This window comes from Cryptotermes secundus, unplaced genomic scaffold, assembly GCF_002891405.2.
Source record: "Cryptotermes secundus unplaced genomic scaffold, Csec_1.0 scaffold181, whole genome shotgun sequence".
In the NCBI taxonomy this organism is placed as follows: Eukaryota; Metazoa; Arthropoda; class Insecta; order Blattodea; family Kalotermitidae; genus Cryptotermes; species Cryptotermes secundus.
The window spans coordinates 2,299,532-2,321,294 of record NW_019723906.1 but is presented as its reverse complement, the minus strand read 5'-3'; the positions used below and the strand labels follow the sequence as shown (position 1 = coordinate 2,321,294).

General features: G+C 38.4%; 1 protein-coding gene across 1 annotated transcript in view; it reads left to right on the top strand.

The window, feature by feature from the left end:
- LOC111861986 (modular serine protease) overlaps nt 1-21,763 on the top strand; it is a 42,145-nt gene that overhangs the window by 1,739 nt on the left and 18,643 nt on the right. The window contains exons 2-7 of the mRNA XM_023846996.2: nt 8,098-8,161; nt 9,206-9,322; nt 11,496-11,636; nt 13,959-14,078; nt 15,416-15,765; nt 18,222-18,431. Of these exons, the coding sequence (XP_023702764.1) occupies nt 8,098-8,161; nt 9,206-9,322; nt 11,496-11,636; nt 13,959-14,078; nt 15,416-15,765; nt 18,222-18,431 (1,002 nt within the window). The remainder of the gene's footprint in view (nt 1-8,097; nt 8,162-9,205; nt 9,323-11,495; nt 11,637-13,958; nt 14,079-15,415; nt 15,766-18,221; nt 18,432-21,763) is intronic.

Genomic DNA, 21,763 nt, shown 5'->3' with positions numbered 1-21,763 from the left:
TCCTGTTATTTTCGATATACCTTCTTTCACAAAGTTGTTTCTGAATCTCTCAGACTACGTGAAACTGACAATAGTGCCCTTACGTCTTAATTGCTTGGTGCTCAATTAAGTGTAGGAACAAATTTGATTTAAGCACAGTTCCTTTTTTTTCCTTGGCTCTACAGCCCCAGTGGGCCTAGGCCTACCTCCATGAACTTCTCCGTTCACTTCGGTTTTTCTAGATCTTACAAATACGGTAGGACTCCTTGGGCGGGTGATCAGCTCGTCGCAAGGCCTCTACCTGTACACAAACACAGAAAAACGCACACAAACATCCATGCCCTGAGTGGGATTCGAACCCACGATCCCGGTTTCCAACCGAGCGAAGACAGTACATGCCTTAGACAGCTCGGCTACCGTGACCGGCTAGTTCCTTATTTACCACACAAAATTGTGTGCTCTAAGGGCGAGGGCACGCCAAGGAAACTGGCAACAGCAATTCAATCGCAATTTCTGAGAACTGTCATCAGCCTGCAAGCAGGCAATTGGTTTCCAGATTAGCTTGCGCACACTTAGGAAACATGTTGCTCAGTTGCTGACGTCATCTCGTCCGGTCCGACTTATTGCGTCATGGTAATTTTTAATTTCTTGCAATGTCAGATAATACTGGTCCTGTCATGATATGGCGGTAGTTGAGACGGTATGAGAAGAAAGGACGACGACCATATGGAAAATACTGGGATATTAATGAATTTAATTAATTTTAATTAAGGGTAACTTTTCTTAATCAGGAAATGTCGCTTTCACGCACGATACGAAATTTTGACATACAGTGCAACAATTGTAGCAAGATAGGAGACATCCGATGATGGCCGTATACGGCAGAAACATGTAGTGTGGAAGAAGGTTGGCTAGATAATAAGTTGCATTTAAAACGGAAATATATGAAATAAATGATACATTAATGTGTGGGATCGTGCTTAAATACAATAAGAGGAAAAGAAAACACTGGTTTCATCCGTTCTTCTGGGAGAATTTGAACTCAGGTGCTTATATTGTTTCGAAAGAACTTAACCAGAATCCAGGCTCCTTCATTTCGCGAGAAATTCTTTCCCAGGCCAAATATATTTTGCCCTGCCTGGAATAGTCTGCGTAACATTTGTCATATACCAGGCTCCTGCTCAGTTAACTGCACGAGAACAAAATTCGCAGCTTCGTCAACCTTTCGTGCAGTCTAAAGAGGGAAGTGAATCAGAAGTGGTTAGAACACCTGACACTAGACAATTACCCGGTAACGCAACTGTGAGAAGACTGTCTTGCTCAGCTGTCTGAGCGTTGAGTTTCTCAGTCATCCGCAAGTTGCGTTACCGTTTACTCAATTTGCGCTGCTCCATTCAGTTCCATGTGTTCAACTCAGTCCGATAACAATTCTCGGAAATTGCCGTTGCGTTGCTATTGCAATATTTCCTTAGGAGGAGGGCACACCAAGGAAACTCGCAATCCGAGGATTGTTATTAGCCTGCGTTGAACACATGTTACTGAATACCTACCTACCTAACCACCTACTACTCGGCGCTACAGCCCTGGGTGAGCCTTGGCCTCCACTACAATCAGCCTCCGCTGCTCTCTATTCTTCGTCTTCTCTATCCAGCCTTTCACCTTCATCTTCTTCAGGTCGTTCTCAACATCGTCTAGCCATCTCATACTGGGCTGCAGCATTGTGCGTACATTCCAAGTTGCCATCACAATATCATTCAGTAACATGTGTTCACCTCAAGGCTGATAACATTTCTCTGAAATTGTGGGTGCGTTGCGGTTGCAAGAGTCTGCCCTTGCCCCAAGGTCATTCAGAGCTTAATTGCATAAAATCTAAGAACTATTGTTTCCTTAATGTCGGTTTAAAAGAAAATAGGATATTTGGCTAATTCTCCAGCCTTTACAGTGGGGCAATATCACACATATGGTAGGTGCTTACTCTTCACAGAATTTAGGTGTTATTTATGATAAATTCAGTCAGGATCGTCAATTCACGACGCAGCTAAGGTTCTTGTAAAGAGTGCTGGCCAATACTAGTTCAGGTAAAGTTCCGACGGGTTACGGTACTGCAGGGTAACTCCGTAGTCAAATCCGTCTAGCTCAGGGGTCTCCAGACTTTTCGAACCGCGGGCCACATTAGGTAATTCAGCACTTTCACCGGGCCGGATAAAATGAAAAATTAATAACTCCAGGTATATGAGTTTTAATGAAAGCACAGAATTTCATAAACTAAATACAAAGTACGTGAGAATAAATTATCGTATATTAATTACAACAGAGAGTAGCAGCAAAAGCTCATATTTTCATCATAAATTATAATAGAACAATTAATGTGAATGATGGAACTCTTTTTGCATTCTTAAAATCTGATTAAAATGAGGTTCAAATTTTGAAACGCTAATCACAAGTAGCGACTTTAAATGTTCATGGGATAAATTTGCCCTGTATTTCGACTTGATGTACTTTATCTGGGAAAAAGTTTGTTCACACAGATATGTCGTCCCAAAAATGGAGATAAATTTACAAGCAAATTTCTTTAAATTTGAAAATTGCTCAGAGTTCAGAAATTTATAAAATTTGATCAAATTTCCTTCCTTGTATTTGTCTTTAATATGATAATTTTCCTGAAGTTCAATAATTTCAATTTCAATTTGACTTGGGACATCTGCAGCATCACAGTCAAACGGATTTTGAAACAATCTACTTTCCTGAGTACTGGAATTCAAATCAGCAAATCGCTTCCAAAATTGTTCTTTCAAAACTGAAATGACTAAATTTGCAAATGAGGAAGGAAATTCTGCTTCACCCTTTTTATGCAACTCTGCACAGTATAGCATATGAACAAAGTTACAATTTTTCACTTGACTTTCCAGAAGTATCAACTTTGCTCTGAATGCCTTGATAAGTGCAAATAAATCACAGACTAATTTATTTTCACCCTGCAATTATAAATTAAAATGGTTCATGTGGTTCACCAGATCAGCAAAAAATTCTAATTTCCAAAGCCACTCGGCATCTGATAAAAGTGGTTCGTGATGGTTTTTCTCGGTAAGAAATATATCAATTTCATTCCTGAGCTGAAAGAAGCGCGAAAGAACCTTTCCACAGCTAAGCCATCGAACTGCAGTATATGTCAGGTCAATAAGCTCGGAATCACATTTACCAGTACTCACTGGAAAATTAGTTCAATTGGCACATTTCTGCACAATTCTTTCGCAGGCCGGATAAAATCACATCGTGGGTCGGATGTGGCCCGCGGGCCGTAGTTTGGAGACCCTTGTTCTAGCTCATTCTAGCTGTATAAAAACTATACTTCTTCATATTTACAGACATGAAATTACTGTGAGGAATGAGGTTGGAGCACCATATTTTAGAAAATGAAGCGTTAATTTAAATTGTAATGGTCGGGAGGGGTGATGGTGGAAGTATCTTCCCTGGTGTGCATCTCTGGTGCCTTTTCACTACCTTATGTTCGGAGTAAAGATGACTCAGCGTTTATTGCGTGTACACACTTTCCAGCCTATCTTGCTGTTTGATGAGGAGGCAGCGTTGTAATTCATATTATAATTGCAAATACACGTATGTCCCTGCTAGCTTGGCCATGTCTGCCTGTGTCTGTCTGCCCACTCGAGAACGGCTGAACCGATTGCCATGAAATCTGATATTGGGAAATTTCGCTAAAATTTATCAACACATAACCATTTTGCTTAAAATTTTTGGAGGGGAAAGGGCACTTATTTATCGTATTTGTTTATGGGTCTTATAGCAGAATTTTACGTGAACTCAATACAATTAATGTAACATGTCTCTGTGATTGATACTCTCCGTGTGGAGCCTGATTCTGACCTCGGCCGGGACATTAACTGTCCTGAGGTTTTGCGTAGTTCTTATCTTATTCACTCAAATGCTAGGATGGTACATCAGATTTGAAGACCGCATTTTTCCACATCATTTCCAATTCATTAATCATTGATCATCCAACCATTCGACACTATATAATCTCAGCTACTGACAGCATCGTTAAGTAAGTCATAAATATTTAAACAGTTCTTTGAGGCACTGTGCTACAAGCCGGAAGGTCGCGGCGTCAATTCTCGATGAGGTCATTGGATTTTTTTTTTTTTCAATTGACCTAATACTTCCAGCCGCATTGTGACCCTGGTGTCGACTCAGCCCCTAACAGAAATTAGTACCAGGAATATTCCTGGGGATAAAGGGCGGCCGACGGGTAGGGCTGACAAACTTGCCGCCATCTATGAGCCGATTTTCTAGAAAATGTGGGGAACTCAACATCTCACAACCCTATGGGCCTCCCCGGCCTGTTACAGGGACACTCTGACTTTTATTTTTTTACTTGTTTATAAAGAATGCCATCTTCTTGGATGTGACGCCGTGAAAACCACAAATCTTATACAGTTCTTATATTTCTTATATAGTTCTTCATAAATGTGGCCGACAAAGAAAATTAGTAAATGTCGGAAATCCCACACTTGTAACAGATCTACCCTCTTATTTAATGCTGTATCTGTTTCATTGGGAGATAAGTAATGTAAAGGTTCGGAAATGCACTCTTAGCGGAACAGTTCCGGGGCGTTCGTTCGCGTTTAATTATCTCGAAGATCCTAAGATTTTACGGAGAAGTGAACAGGGCATAAAGTGCGTGTTGAGTTTTCTCTACACGCGGTAGCGTAGTTGGCTGAGGCACTATGCTATAAGCCGGAAGGTCGCGGGTTCGATTGCCAATGAGGTAATTGGATTTTTTCAATAGACCTAAGCCTTCCAGCCGCAATATGCCCTAGGGTCCACTCAGCCTCTTAAAAGAAATAGGTACCAGGGATCCTCCTGGAGGTAAAGGGCGGTCGTTGCGTAAGGCTGACAACCTCGCCACCGTCTGTGAGCCGATTGTCTAGACCAGGGGTCTCCAAATTTTTCGAAACGCGGGCCACATTAGGTAATTCAGCACTTTCAACGGGCCGGATAAAATGAAAAATTAATAACTCTAGGTATATGAGTTTTATTGAAAGCACAGAATTTCATAAACTAAATACAAAGTACGTGAGAATAAATTAACGTATATTAATGACAACAGACAGTAGCAGCAAATGCTCATATTTTCATCACAAATTGTAATAAAACAATTAATGTGAATGATGGAACTCTTTTTGCATTCTTAAAATCTGATTAAATTGAGGTGATGATGATCTGTTACAATTACACTGCACCACTGCAAGAAGTCTTGTGCACAAGACGGCTAGTAACGAACTGCTCGCGCTACCTACATTGCCACGAAGTGACACTGCCGATCGAGGTCGAACAAGTACGAAGAAATACCACGCAGTGTACGGTCCAGAATTAGTAAAATTGTGAATAATGTTAATATTAACATAATATGGAATATCAATATATTTTAAACAGAATCTTAATTAATGAATTTGAAATCTATGCACAAGTATTTTTTTTTTACCAATACTCATTGGCGCATTTCTGCAAAATTCTTCATCTCGGGCCGCATGTGGCCCGCGGGCCTTAGTTTGGAGACCTTTGGTCTAGACGGTGTGGAAGCCTCGACGTCTGAGAAACCTGTGGGCCTCCACGGCCTGTTATAGGGATAGCTTTACCTTTTTTATATATAATGAATGAGTTCCTCTCGATACGTCCACAGAAATTCCCATAGATCGCCATGTAAAATTCCCGTTTCTTGTATCCCAGTTTAGCCAAAATTTGAATTTATGGACATACGCGTATTTTAGTAAAATTCCCCGATATAAAATTTGATGAAAATCCATTTCTTAATTCTTGAGTTGTTGCATGGGAACAAACGGACTAACAGACCTGGCGACAATTATAGAGGCATTTTTATAACCTTTCGCTGAGAACGTGCGCCAGAGGAAATAATAAAGGAGCACTCTTGCAATTACATTTCATGATACTTCTTCAATGTTGCAGTTAGCCAAATTAAATTTGAAAATGAGTAAAGATAAAATGGTAAATTTGTCCGCCTGCTTAATTATACACCACACCATAAGGACGTACAGAGGAGTGGGGGTGTAACTATGCACATTCTTAACCTCAGCTTTATGCAGACGAATGGTTAGCTTTACGTCCCGGGGAAACAGCCTTCAGTGCCCGTTGAACAAAAGGCTGCGTGGATCCCAGGGGCAGTTTTTATGTTCTTAAGAGAAAAATCCCTTACCACTGTTCATCACTAAACCGTAATTCTTCTATACCTCAGTCTGTAGCTTAGTCGCTTACTGACTGAGATATTCCAGATCATGAATTTGGAATATAAGTGTTTGTACAAAATTAATATAGATATTTTGTATCATGTTGAGTTTTCTAATTTCCACTTTTTCCCAGCATTGCGTAGACAGTTGAATCACTGTGACTGTAAGGATGGTGGGTGTGAGAAAGAAGACTTTGAAATCGCCCATTCATCATGGTTGAATGGATAGTGTACCTGGGCTCAAATCTGGGTCGGATATTGAGTGTCCTGCCTGAGGATTTCCATGGTTTTCATTAGTCCCTCAAAACAAATGTCAGGTAGTTCTCCTAATTAGGCCATGATTGCTTCATTTCACACTCCATCCAGTTTAATGTGAAATGTATACACTGCTGGCAGTGTCACTAAATAAATGTGAACAAATACAGGTACACATTAAACATGAATAAATAAATGGTGACAACTGCAGCTGACAGCGCAACTTGTGCACACTCTTCTAGCCTAAAGATGGAGACAGAGCAACCGTCTGAACCACCATGTATTTGGTTAGGTTTACTGATTACAGGCATTTTATTTCCTATAAAAATTATATTTATATTGCAGAAGTAGCTGATGTAGTGGTAACACCCAAACTAGTTGGGAGGTTTTCGATTCGAATTTTGGTTGGGACACCAACTGTTGTGAGGGGCTTCATGGTTTTCCTCAACTCTTCCAGGGAAGTTTTTGTAGTATCTTGCTTAGGCCACAGCCACTTTCTTTGAAATTTCTTCTAACACACCAATCACCCTACCATATGGAAATCTTCATAAAATGAACCACAAAGCACAAATACGTATATGTGTTGTCTTTCTGCTTGTCTGGGCTGCTACATATGTTGCAACGTTTGCATGACTCGGGCCAGGTACCATGGCTTATTGATGTCCAAAAATCCTTCTTTCATTTACCTACAACATGGATCTTTATTTATTTATTTGGGGTTTATTTAACGACACTGTTAGTAGATCAGGTTGTGTAGCTTCAGACATTTGGATGATCAGAAATTGTGTGAATGGAAACTGAAACTGTCATGACACTATGTAAGATACTATCTCAGAGTTTGTCTGATGGGACTGGTAAAAACCACGAAGAACTTTATTAAGGACAGTCAGTGTTATGTTCTACATATGAACCAGCTACCTCACAAATACAAGTTATGTTCATGTTACATACAGAAAACATGAGTAAAACATAAGTTCTGGGACAAGCTTGGTGGTACGTGTACATACATGTGATCATCTCCTGGGTTACTACACTGTATAGCCCCCTCGTTGGATACCAACGTTTTTGAGGAATGTATTGTCTACCATGAAAACGGAGGCAGTATCTCCTTCTGAAGCAGTGGTTCTGACCTGTCAGAGTACACACTGCCATAACCCAGATGGCCACAGTATGACTCTTCAGCAATGTCAAAACCTCAACACTTACATAACTTTATGGTAAATTTCTTTATGTGGGTGAATGCCTGCAGAATCACACATACTTCGACATTATCCTTGTGTCTTATTTATTGATGCATGCTGGTGCTACCAGGATCTCAGACTAAATAATGTTGAATGGTATGTTGGTTAGTGAATAATGGATTGGAAATATGTGGAATGAAGCAGTCATCTGACTGAGGAACCATCTTGGCATTTGCATGAGGGAATGAAGACAGCCATGAAAGTCCTCAGACAGGATAGTCAGTATTAGCCAAGATTTGAAATGCGCATTTCCAATAATGCAAGTCAACTTGCTTAATCGTACTGTGTCATCTGTAGGCCTTAAAATGTTATGTATTCATAAAGTAATATTAAGAAAATTACTAATAGATTTAAAAATTTCAGCTCATGGTGTGAAGGTTGAATCAAAGATTCATCCATATCTGAGACATCGACGACAGACATGCAGGTAAATAATGTTCATTTAATTCAACAGTATATCAAGTTATGTCATTTATCTTAATAAATTTCATGATGCAGTTGAGTTCAGAGTTACTCTTTGGTGGAATGTTCTGGTGAGCTAATAGCACATAGGCTGTATTAATGCTGAGGTTGTTAGTCTCTGGCTTCTCATCAAAGAGGCCAAAGGTCATTCCAAGATTAATTCATCCCTGATTTGTGGTGCACTTGGGCGGTCTATTCTTGAAACACTTCGATTTTCACCTGCCAGTTACCATTCTACCAATGCTCTGTACTCATTTGTCATCTGGTATAAGTAAAATGACTGTTTGAGGCCATATTATCAAAGGACTCAGTTGCACCTCACTCCTAGAAATTAAAGAACTCATAAGTTTGCAGAAACCAAAGTTCAACATAATAAAAACGAAAACTCACATTGAACATAATCTGAGCATCTGTATCTGCCTCAATTTATTACTTTAAAATGCTGCAGCCATTGCAGTCAAATTCTTCTTTCTTTTTGCTGCTGATGTGGGGGAATTCTTCATGGTGTGCTCACTGTTAGGGATTTTATGACATTGTGCCTTGAGATGATTCAGCTGGTACACTATGTGCTTTAATCCCACCTCCAATAGCTTCTGTATTTTTCCAGAAAATGCTGGGATACCTTGAAACAGACCACACCCACCTCCTTACACATTCTTTCCAATTCACCGTTCAATAATCATTACAATTTTGTGCTATATAGTGTGATCTATTGACATCAGTAAATAAATATACAGTAGCCTGTTGATAATGAACTTCATGAGCAGCTAATGTGAATTTTTTATCTACTAGAAATGTGTTTCCCATGATGCAGTTGTTACCATTGCCATTTTGATCACTACCACCTGATATGGTCCTATAACCAAATACGTCCCATACCTTTCAGGAAAAATGTTTGTCACATCTATCCTGCAGTTTCCAGGCATAAAAAATTTGTCTCACCGCATTTATTTTTCTAAATTTTCATGGCTATAACTTGTTTCCACTAATGTGTTGCATTTCTTATTAGCACTTCAAAATTTCAATGTGCTTCTGGTCAGTGCATAGACATTACTGCACTCTGTGATGGATCCAAAGATTGTGATGATGGTTCAGATGAAACAGTTCGTCAGTGCAGTAATATGAGGTATGTTGGCTGTACTCTGTTAAAGATTATTATTGTTTAAATTCTTGATATCTGAATATAAAATCCATTTGTATTACCAGTATATATCGTGGCATATAGACCTGTTGCTAAGCAGTGACTCTATAAGCAGTGGCTGTTGCTAGGTAATGTCTGCGACATACACATATGCAGCAATAGAATAATGGTGTTTTCTGTGGTCCGTGCCTTAGTCATTTCTGGAAAACGGCTCAGTAAACACATTCCCATGCCAACAGACAGGAATGTACTGTAACAATAGAAGAATGGTGTTTTCTATGTGATCCGTGTTGAGATATTATAACCAGGACAGTTGGAGCAATTTCGGTGGAGTCATAGGAGAGAGAGTTCTGCATGTGAGACTGTGAATAGGAAGTCTGAGCAGGTGAAGCTGAAGAATCCCCACTGTTAGAAGCCATTGTCAGGGAACAACTTGTGAAGACACCACACTGGGAAAGGCTTAGCAGGTGCTGTGGTGATTTGTGAATTGTGGATATTTGCAGTGGCACTGTAATTACTTGTAGCTCTGAGTCGTATGTATAAGTGATCAGTATATCCATTCACCAATCCAGACCTGATCTATAGTCACACCCCTAAACGTGACAATATTTCATTATCAAATTTATTGGTTCTGTCTGAGAGCCACTTAAATTATGATATTTTTGGATTTGTATGAGATGTATATTTTGTTGTTTAAATGCAAATGCAAAAACCCTCATAAACTTTTCAGAGATCATATTACTAAATTAATAGTTATTAGGCACTTCTTCATTAAGGTTGTTTCACTCAAAATATACCAGAAGATCATCCATATAACTGAGATTATGTCCACAAGTAAAATAGTATATATTTTTTTTCCTTGGCATTACAGCCCCAGTGGGCCTAGGCCTACCTCCATGAACTTCTCCGTTCACTTCGGTTTTTCTAGATCTTACACATATGGTAGGACTCCTTGGGCGAGTGATCAGCTCGTCGCAAGGCCCCTACCTGTAGACAAACACAGAAAAACGCACACAAACATCCATGCCCTAAGTAGGATTCGAACCCACGATCTCGGCTTCCGAACGAACGAAGATAGTGCATGCCTTAGACCGCTAGGCTACCGTGACCGGCAAAATAGTATATACTTAATGCATTCAATTGTGTAACTCATACAAATTTGGATGTAACTAACAACTACAGAGAGTTCTTAAAACTCTGCCCTCCTTAAAGATACCTAGCATTTTAACCCCTTCGAAGCATGAATTTCGTTTACATAAAAGGTAAATTTGTCCCTGGGCTTAACAAGTAAATACCACGCCTTGAAGATATATGGGGGAGTAGGGGTATAGGTCCACCATTCTTGACCTTGACACTAGCTGGGGTTGGGTGGTCAGCATTACACCCCTGCCACTTTACCCCCGGGAAAGAGCTCCTGGTACCTATTGGACAGGAGACTGGGTGGGTTCCAGAGACGGTCTGAACGCTATGAAGAAGAGAAAAATCTTGCCTTTGTTGAGTATCAAACCCCAAGTGTTCAGCCAGTATCTCATAGGTATAATAACTCAGTCATAAAATTAAAAAATTAGTTTTTACCTCACAGAAAATACACTGCATCTCCACTGTAAAAATGTGCTGCTCAATGTTTTGAGTGAAATAATCACTGTTTATTCTGATAATCATAGGAAATATAAGTACACATTGTGAATCAAATTCAGTTTTGAATTTGAAACCAGATAGTACTTCGGTAACCATTGGACTTTAGAGAGTTAAAGACATTTCCACATAGTAGATGACACAGCTGTTCATAGTGCATAAATGAAGCTTTTGTCTGATGATTTTCTTCATCATCTGTATAGGTAATATATTTGTGCCAGGTTAATATTTACAAAATTCATATTAATAAACATTTTTTACTAGTTTTTACTACTTTTACTAGTTCATCCAATGACATGTAAATTTTAAATATAATCAGCTCATTACATTCAGCTTTTACATAATTTAACATTGTCCTACTCCTTAATTGTTGCTGGAACAGAGTGGCAGTGGTAGCATAAATTGAAAGCAAAGGAGAGTTTTCATAATTTTACTCAACAGTCTGTTGTTTTATAAAAGTGTTTGATGTACTGGTTTAATGGCCATATAGAAATGCCCTTCATGAAACTTGTAAATTTTGCAGGTGTCCCCAGTTTGCCTTCCAGTGCAGTTATGGGGCTTGTGTTGATGCAATTGCAAAGTGTAATGGAGTAACAGACTGTGCAGATGGGTCTGATGAACAACTTCCCTCCTGTGCCAAGAAACCAGGCACCAGCATTTGCAAGTAAATATGATGACAACATGGCTCATATTAGAACAATACAACATGTTAGAATGTTAGAAGTAATATTTTAACACTAACTTGTAATGAGAAATATGTTAGGTAATTTATGTAGACCTTGGCTGTTTCATGTTGAAATCAACATCTTGTTGATCATACATAATATATTTAAGTTCGTTTTGTTCTGCCATATATTGCAATTCTTGTAACAATTCATATTTTTCATGTTTTTTTTTACCTGTTTCATAGTTATTAGTAACTCATAAATAGTACTAGAAGTGGGACCAGGAGGTGCAAATATGAGCATTTTTTTAATTCAAAGGACATTGCAGTAGGGTGAACGAAATCATGAAATAAAACTATGATACTATCTGCCAAGTCACTCGATGCTACCACATTGGAGAATAAATTAATGACATCACCAGGGCCAGTGTAACACTAACTGCTAGCCCAGATGGTATGAGAAATTCCCATCCCCCATTAAAAAAGATCAAACAAACAAAACAAAACAAACTCCGCGGTTTTAGCCCGCTAATTGTTAATAACATGAAATTTCCAGACATTGTGACAAAAACTATAATTGGTTTCATAATCTTTAAACAGTTTTCTTATAATATGTAGGCTAGTACTACATGTTTGAATGAGGCACTTGAGGCTATCGCCACTAGATGGCAGCATTAGTCCGGTGGCAATTGATGACATTCGACACGAGACAATCGATGTTTACAGAAGCGAAACAGCAGTTGCAAGATGGCGGCGCCCATGGGTGAGTGTACAGCCCTCAAGCAGCGCTCCGTTGTGCAATTTTTATAGGCGAAAGGTATGGAATCAAAGAATATTCATAAAGAAATGCTTCACATCTACGGTGAGAAGTGCCTGTCACGTCAAGCTGTTTAAAATTGGGTGCAGAATTTCTCTGAAGGGCTGAGACGAATCGAAGACAAACACCGCATTGGCCGGCCAACGGAGATCGCCACAGAGGCAAATGTGCAAGGGGTTAAAGACTTAATCCAAGCAGACAGAAGGGTACTGTAGATACTAGAGCTACTGCTATTGGTTGTTCACATGGCATGACCTACCTCATAATGCATGACAGGTTAGGTTTTAACAAAGTCTGTGCATGATGGGTGCCGCACATGCTGACTCCACAACACAAAATGCAAAGAACGGGTGTGGCATTACAGCATCTCAATCGCTAGCACGATACCAAAATATGCTAGCCCAAATTGTCACAGGTAATGAGTCTTGGGTTCACCATTACCTGCCCGAGACAAAGCGTGCATCAATGCAGTGGAAACATCCTGCTTCGCCTGCCAAAAATAGTTTAAGGTGACACCATCCTCCAGGAAAGTGATGCTCACAGTCTTCTGGGATCATGAAGGCATAATGCTCACCACATTCCAGCCTAAAGGACAAACCGTAAATGCTGACTCCTATTGTAACATCCTTAGTGAACTTCGTAAGGCCATTCAAAGGAAACAATCAGGACTCCTCACCAAAGGTGTGTTGCTGTTGCATGACAATGTGCGTCCCCATACTGCCAACAAGACAAATGAGACACTGCGAAATTTCAAGTGGGAAGTCCTCGAGCATCCTCTGTATAGCCCCGACCTTGCTCCAAGCGACTTCCATTTGTTTGGCCCTCTTAAACATCATCTTTCGGCTGAACGTTTTCCCAGCGATGAAGCTGTAGAAAGGGAAGTCACCACCTGGTTCTGACAGCAGCCCAAAGAATTTTATGCTGCTGGTTTTCAGGGGCTTGTGAAACAATGGGACAAGTGCCTCAATGTACAGAGAGATTATGTTGAGAAATAAAAGCATTTTTCAAATAAGTACTCTTATTTGTTGAAGTTCTATATCCATTTGTAACTTACTTATTGACTTACCCTCATATATAGAGGGCTGTGCCATGGCTCAAGCGGTTAGTCGCTGGCTTCCCACCGTGGCGGCCCGGGTTCGATCCCGGGTCTGCTGAAGTAGGATTTGTGGTGGACAAAGTGGAGTTTGGGCAGGTTTTCTCCAAGTACTTTGGTTTCCCCTGCCAGTCTTCATTCCACCAATTACTCCACAATGACCCTCACCTATCATCTGGGGCTGGTACAATAGGCCAGAAGTGGCCGCAGTACAAGGGACTTACTCCCACCCCACTAGCAATAACAAAAGAAATAATACATATATTCAGATGGCATGCAAATTATTACTAATGATGAGAAAATATTTTCAGAAAGTATTTCTCATTTAACAAAGAAAAGAAAACAAAGGAGAAAGTGTGGGTTGTAAAATATGCCATCCATAAAATTGCTCCAGTAATGTGTTAACTTTCAGGTCTTCGGAGTTCCAATGCAAGTCTGGCAAATGCATAGATGATACCTTAGTGTGTGATGGAATTAAGGACTGTCGTGATGATGGCTCTGATGAAACATTTGAGCAATGTAGGAACTTCAGGTAAAGTAGTAAAGGAACTTTTCATTATATTATCCATTTCTGATTTAACTCTTCTGGTTTAGATTGAGTGACTCTTAAGTGGGAAATCAATTCAGACTGAGAATTGAAATCAACTAGAAATGGCATCACTCAGTCTGAATATCACAGTTGAGTTGTTTATTGTTTATTGTTATTAAATAACTCCACAAATCCTGTACAGGGGCTTTAGCACCCATGGGATATAGAGCTCGTCAAACCAATACAATCTCATATGAAACATAAAAAAATACATGGTGTAACATTAAATCAAGCCATATCATAACAACATAGATTCATACACTGTTAGAAATACAACCTTTTACTTCTTACTACTCCAAGTTCATTCGTCACAATCATTAAACATTAATCATAAAACAATATCACATAATACTAAGTAATAAACATAATTAAAATTAAAAAATATAACATACAGTTAATCCCATTTACATCCAATCAGTATTTACAAATTATTTTGATTAAACAACTCCTCTAATGAATAAAATGACCACGAGCAAAGATATCTCTTTAATGCTGGTTTAAACAATTCAATTTTATATGATAATGATTTTATATTTATAGGAAGATGGTTAAATATCCTCATTCCAATAGCATATGTCCCTTCATTATATATTGTTAATCTAGCAGATGGAAAATGAAGGTCAGTATTGTGCCTAGTATTTAGACCATGAATTTCTTGATTAGTTTTATAAAGATGCTTATTTCTCACAACAAATATCATCAAAGAAAATATATATTGAGAATAAAATGGTAAAATTTCCCAATCTTTAAAAAGTTGTCTACAAGAGTCTCTACATCTAGTCTTAGTCATAATACGGAGTATTCGTTTTTGCATCTTAAAAACACTAAGACTATGTGGTTGTTAACACTGTTGCTTCGTGTTGGAGAGTTTCTTGATTCAAATCTCACCCCAGAGACTGGCTGTCATTACTAAGGTTTTTGTAGTTTTGTCCATCCATCCAGAAAAATTAAGGGTTAGTAAATTTAATTAGAAATGACCACTTTCACGTTCTTTCCACTTCATTATTCACTAATCATCCTATCATTCAGTGCTGTATAATTGAAAGCATTGTTACATAAACCATAAATAAATACATCATCACTGGAAGTAGAAGGAAGTAATACAAACCTTTATTTTATTTTGCTTTGTTGTTGAATGTTGAATAAGTGGTAACATGAAAATGAAATATATGATAATGCTTAACCACAAAACTGCATAAATCAATAGTTGGGGATTCTTTGTAGTGTAGGTTGTCCCATCAAATATTTTAATGTGATGAGCATATTAAATGTATTTCCAGGTGTTCTCCTCTTTCATTTCGTTGTTCATATGGCGCTTGTATTGATCCTGATTACCGCTGTGATGGTCGAGCTCAATGTGCTGACTCTTCAGATGAGGATCCTGTCCTTTGTGGAAATGAAAACAAGGGCACCTGTAAACTTCCAGACAAACCAAAAGACGGAAAGTACAAAATCCTCAACTGTAAGGAGACTGACATTTCTCCCTTTTGTCTCCAAGTTCCTGACACAGTTGCACCTGACTGGACTATCCTAGAGTATCGCTGTGATGCTGGGTACAACTTGATAGGTGCTGCTTCTGTTCCATGTGTTGAGGGAAAGTGGTCTTACTCCCATCCTACTTGTGTTCAAGGTAAGACACAGTTCACATATTAGACTGTGATTTAACCAGGCTTAATACCTAAGAGGACACAGAAAATTGTAACCTCTTGCTTTTTAGCACTGAAATTTATAATTGAACCTCACTTAAACCGCTTGAATGAACAGTGTATGAACTGTCAGTTGCTATGAAATGGATGATGGAGATTTATACAAAATTGTATCTTCTGACATGTTAAACAATTAGCTCCACAGATTCGTTACTACGTGACTGTTGTCATTTAGCCACAGTTATGCCAGGATTAATTTTTGCACCAATACTCCAGAAATCTAATTATCCTGATACCTGTTCGGTATGTCATACCATTAAGCTTAACATAAATAATGAATATATAGATGTTAGATTCTGGTGTTAGAACAGACATTTTAGGTGAACATAAGGTACTCACTATCCTCTAATATGGATTACAGAAATTATCAAGATGATCAAATAAGGAGAATAAACTGGGCATAAATGTAGCATGCATTCATAGATTTGGTTTGAAAGTCTTAAGAGAGGAAACTACTTGGAAGCCTGAGAGAAGATAACATTAAAACCTATGTTAAGAATAAGGGTGTTAGCATTTGACTAAATTTGGCCAATCACAGTGGCTGCATGGTCTAAGGCATGAATTGTCTTTGCCTGCTCAAACACTGGGATCATGGGTTTAAATCACACTCAAGTTATGGATGTTTCTCTGGGTTTATTCTGTGTTTGTGTGTAGGTAGTGGTCTTGCAAATGGCTGATCCCCCATCCAAGGATTCCTACCAACTGTCTAAGATTAAGAAACTGAAGTGAATGGAGCGTTTTACAGATGCCCTATGCTCCAAGTAGGAATAACAGGAATGAATGGATGGATGGATTAGTTCCATGAAACATCATAAATTAGCAATCATTGATTAACAAACCCAATTTTAACATCTGCTTTGCTTCTCAGTTTAAGGTCCATAATTTCACTAAGTTTATTTAAAAAATTGCAAAATATGGTGAACGATATTGAGCAGTTATATGATTGCAATACTTCACTACCAGAATGGCTGGCTGATGTGACAGAGCTTGTAAATATTTTATTGTTTCCGCTCATTGGTGAACATCAACTGACTCTGTAACAATGATAATTTAGGTATCTGGAAACATTGTGAGAGTGTCAGTGAATCAAATTGTTGATTAATGGGGGATGACATGTAGCTTGGCAGTAGATGGAGAAGACTGGTCAACTTCATGCCTTATCTGCTTTATTCCAGGGGAAATAGCCCACAGTACCCATTAGATAACAGGCAGGATGGGCCCCAAAGCCAGTCTGGACACTGTGGAGAAAAGAAAAACCTCTTGTCCATGCCAGCGATCTTAACCAGCTTTCTTGGTCATTGAGCCCTTTGCCTAGTAACTATGGCAACTGGATTATCTTGGTTTTATATCACATGGGAATGGGAACAAAAATGCACAGACAGTGAATTTGAAGAATGTACCAGTGTTACCCTCAATTTCTGGTGTAAAGACAGAACCAAACTAGTACTTTTGCAGGTCATTGATGTTGAAGGGCCTCAAAATTCACTCACTCCCTCACACTGAAACACTTCCTAGTTCTTTTCATGAGTTTCGAAATGGTTATTTAAAAATAGAATTTTAAATCTTTAGTCACATGAGCTACAAAGAAATAATAAAAAAAAAAGATTAGGTAAATGTAATTTGATTGGCATTAAGGCATTTACAAATTTCATAGTACATAAGAGGCTTTTATCCGCTTACTACAAACAACTGTTCCTCAATCAGATGAATTAGATGTATTTTTTGTGGTTTATTTTTGTATTTATCACAAACGTGAATTATGTATAACATTTGAAGTTTAATATTTAAATCTGTATCTTATGTAATAATGTTAATATATTTTCCAAGTTAATTTTGTGTGACATAATTGTATATGTACTTCGCATCTGATTTTGCCAGTGAGACAGATGTTTGTGGGATGATGAAATTGAAACCAGTAAAAGTAAAGCTATCCCTGTAACAGGCCGTGAAGGCCCATAGGGTTGTGAGACGTTAAGGGTCCCACATTACCTTGACAATCGGCTCAAAGATGACGGTTGAAACCAGTCTTATGAAAATTAGATTCTAAAGCTGCAATTCACGCCTCATTACATTCACTGTGGCAGTTATGAACCTTCGAGTTCCATAGAAACAGATTTTCATAAAATGTTATATATTTGTACCACAGTCTTCTCGGGTGATCATCTTTGTCTGTACTGAGTTACAATCCAACATTTCAGAGACCACCTCCATAATTATGCTCAATGTCTCTGAACTGTTTTTATCTTAAAGCTGATCACCCAAGATGATCCTAGCACACTTATTTGCCATGAGAGCTTCAAATCTTACATCTTTGTTGTCTCTTTGCTGTTTGAGAGAGACCATACAGAGCAAATCAGCTCGCATGAATGTTTTGTTTCAGTGTCATGTCCACCCCTGGAATCCAGCAGTGTGAATATCAAGTGCACCTATAAGGGCAGCAGTGTACTCTGTGGGAAGGACATGGCCCCAGGAACTGTGGCCTCCTTGGAGTGTAAAGTGTCCTACCAACTCACCTTTGAGCCAGGCTATAACAAAGTCAGCTGCCTACAGAATGGAAAGTGGGATAAGCCCTTATTCACATGCACTCCAGGTCAGCTAGGTTTTAAGTGGTTTCTGATGTACCAAAATATCAATATTAATATTCAAATTCTCAACAATATTAGAACAATATCATCACTCCAGCAGAATCCTAGCACTTCAGATTGAAGTAACTTAATATCTTCATTTCTGTATAATGTCCCAAACACAGCATTCAATAAACATGTTTCTCATCTTCTCCTCTACTTTGTAATTTGCTTAGTAAGGTGTTATTCAGATGTTTATTTTAGAGTCCATTTCCACTTTCAAGACTTCAGAATGCTGTAAGCTAATATTCTCACTGCCATAATCAGGGCCAGTGCAAGCCTAAACATCGCTCAGGAACAAAGAATTCCATCCCTTATTTAAAATCCAATAAACTCCTTCAGTACTTCGTCATAGCATGGAACTTGATGACATAAAATCAAACTGTCATTAATAATTCCCGAAAAATATATTTGCATTTTTTACAATATGTTTATATTTCTGCTGATTAATGATTGTGATATGGGCAAAAATTCAGCTTAAAATAATTTTCATTTAACAAAAAGCAAAATGAAGAAAGGATGCTTGTAAAATGTGCTACTCCTAAAACTGTGCTGCCCAAGACAGCCACTTGGATTGAATGCAGCATGTCAGCCCTAGATGTAGTGAACAATTATTTACAATACTTTTAAACTATAGTCGTGTACTGTAGCATCCTGTTGCACTGCATCTGCTTTCTGCTGTCTTACACACAAATCACACCAGAAGTTTTAAAATCTGAAAACTCTCAGTTCTTTGAAGTTATGTTTCTTTATTTAACACCTTTATTGCACAACATGTTTCAGCCTGTTTGGCCATCATCAAGTGCATTAAAATTGTTGGAGAAATTGCTGCTTGTTTGTACATTGTCATAGCTATTGTTGATAGGTTTTCCTAATTTCATGATTTAATCTTGAAATCGAAAGTATAATTTCATTTATGTGCATCTAAATGTGTAAAAAGAAAATCAGATTCCTTACTTAAGCCATGCTTATTTTGTGCACAAATCTTGAGTTCAAACTTTCAGTTTAAATCAAGTGCATGGATACTTTCTTATACAGGGTGTTCAATCAAGATGGAAACTCCACAGCACTGCTGACCAGACCCAACATTCCTCGCAGATTGCTGCTCTAACTGCCAATAACAGAATGAGTCATTTATCAGTGCTAATGACTCATTCTGCTATCAGCAGCAATCTGTGAGGGATGTTGGGCCCAGTCAGCGGTGTTGTGAAGTTTCCTCCTTGACTGAACGCACTGTATAATCTGCAAGGGGTACTGAACTGTCAGAAGTGGATTTACAGAAACGGTTATCTTAGCAGGTCTGTCAGTGAGAAACTGAGAAAATACCTAGAGTGTTTGTGCAGAGCAGATATTGCATGAGTACAGGAATAAAGACCCCTTACAGTCCTCATGGATTGAACAATTTCATGGCTTCACTGCACTGACATGCCATAAGGAACTTAATAGTATAGATATGAATGTTATAATAATTTTTTCATGTGTAGGCCCAAAATTTCGGAAGGAGAATCTAGTAGAACTTACTGTGATTGAATTTTACTCATTTTTAAAACCATAGTGTGTTATATAGCATGTAGAACTTGTATATTGCTGTTAATATTTGCTTAGGTATATGTAGTGTTAATTTTTAAATTTAAAGTTTAAATTTTATACAAATTTTATATTATTAGCTTGCTAACAATTTCTCCAAAAAAAAATAAAAATATTGATGTGCTTTAGATCCAAGAACTGGATAAAGGTGTATGATCGCTTTTTATCTTAAGGGTAAGGTCTCTCAGTACCAATAATACAGTACTGCTGCCATTGAATTATCTCTTATAATTAGATGTGTCTTTCCCACCAGAAAATGAAGATGTATTCATGCCTTATAGATCCTATTCCCATTTTGGGACTCTGTAGAATGAAGGATATTGTCAAACCACTACAGGATGCATTAGGCATCCTGGCTGATGCTTGCATGAAGAGTAAGTGACATCTGGATACAGTGTCTTGCAACACAGCAAATTAAAACTTCTTCATTTATATTATTAATTTATTTACTAGCCTTGCGGCTGTTGACTTGGCACACAAATAATAAAGAATTGAATTGAACTGAATTAATAATTTATTAGCTACTATTAGTAGAATTTCCTAACTAATAGAGAATGCAATTGTAGCTGAATATGGGTTTAAATATTATTAATTAAGAGAAGTATCAACAATGTCTTGTGAATATAATGTAAGGTCATAACTTTTATACAAATAAATGAAGAGTATAAGACTGTGGTGAGCAATATATAACCTCTCTGCTTTAATCCCAGTATCATCTTTCTGTGGCAGTTATGGGTTTAAGGGGCATGTCATCATGTACTTTTTCAGATAGGCACCTACATTTTAGAGGAAGCTGTTACCTTCTTCTTCACAGAAGAGCCTCCTCTACCCTGAAAATGCAGGCAGTAGGTCCCTCTGAAACACTTGTACCTCTCTCTAATATTATGTGGTATCACATCCCAGAAGGCTGTAATCTTCATATTCAGTGCAGGCACAACCACAAATCCTTTGTTTTTGCACTGTGCCACAATCAAATTGGAAGACCAAAGATCTGCTCCAAAAGACTTCAACTCCCACCAGGTACTACTTACCCTTTTACAATTCAAATACAGCTACAAGGTCTTGCATTTTGTCTTTTAAGTTATAGTAGAAGGGATTTCTGAATATGTATTGGCGTTCACTTGCCTTTTAATAATTGTACCAAAAAACATTAGACAGTTGCTACTGAGGTAACATATAAGCTATTTACTTACTAATGTAAGGTTGAAAGGAACACATTATAACCCACATAGCTATTGTCACGTGTCTTGAGTTCGAAGCTCGTTGGTCATGTGTGTAAGTTCAAATCCCACTTCTGACACCAGTTCTAACACCAAATTGTCACGTGTCTTGAGATCGAATCCCGTCGGTCACGTGTGTAAGTCCAAATCCCACTTCTGACACCAGTTGTCGCGTATCGGGCGTATATCGCGACAAATAACTTAACGTCGTATTTGATATAGCGAATTTTATTTCACATTCGCTCATACAATCACCCAAATTACAGATTTACGATTACTGCTATCTGCAGTATCACAAATAGTACACTCCAAATGCCACAATACAACTGACTGGTTGCTGGCTAACTCGGAACTAACGTAGCTCGAGGACTGACTCTTAGGTAGCTCCTGGACTCGCTGACTGACTCAGTACAACTCAAGTCGCCGACTTCTACAGTAGAACTCGGCGGCTGTTACGGTAGAACTAACTGTGAATAGCCTTCGCTGCGTCT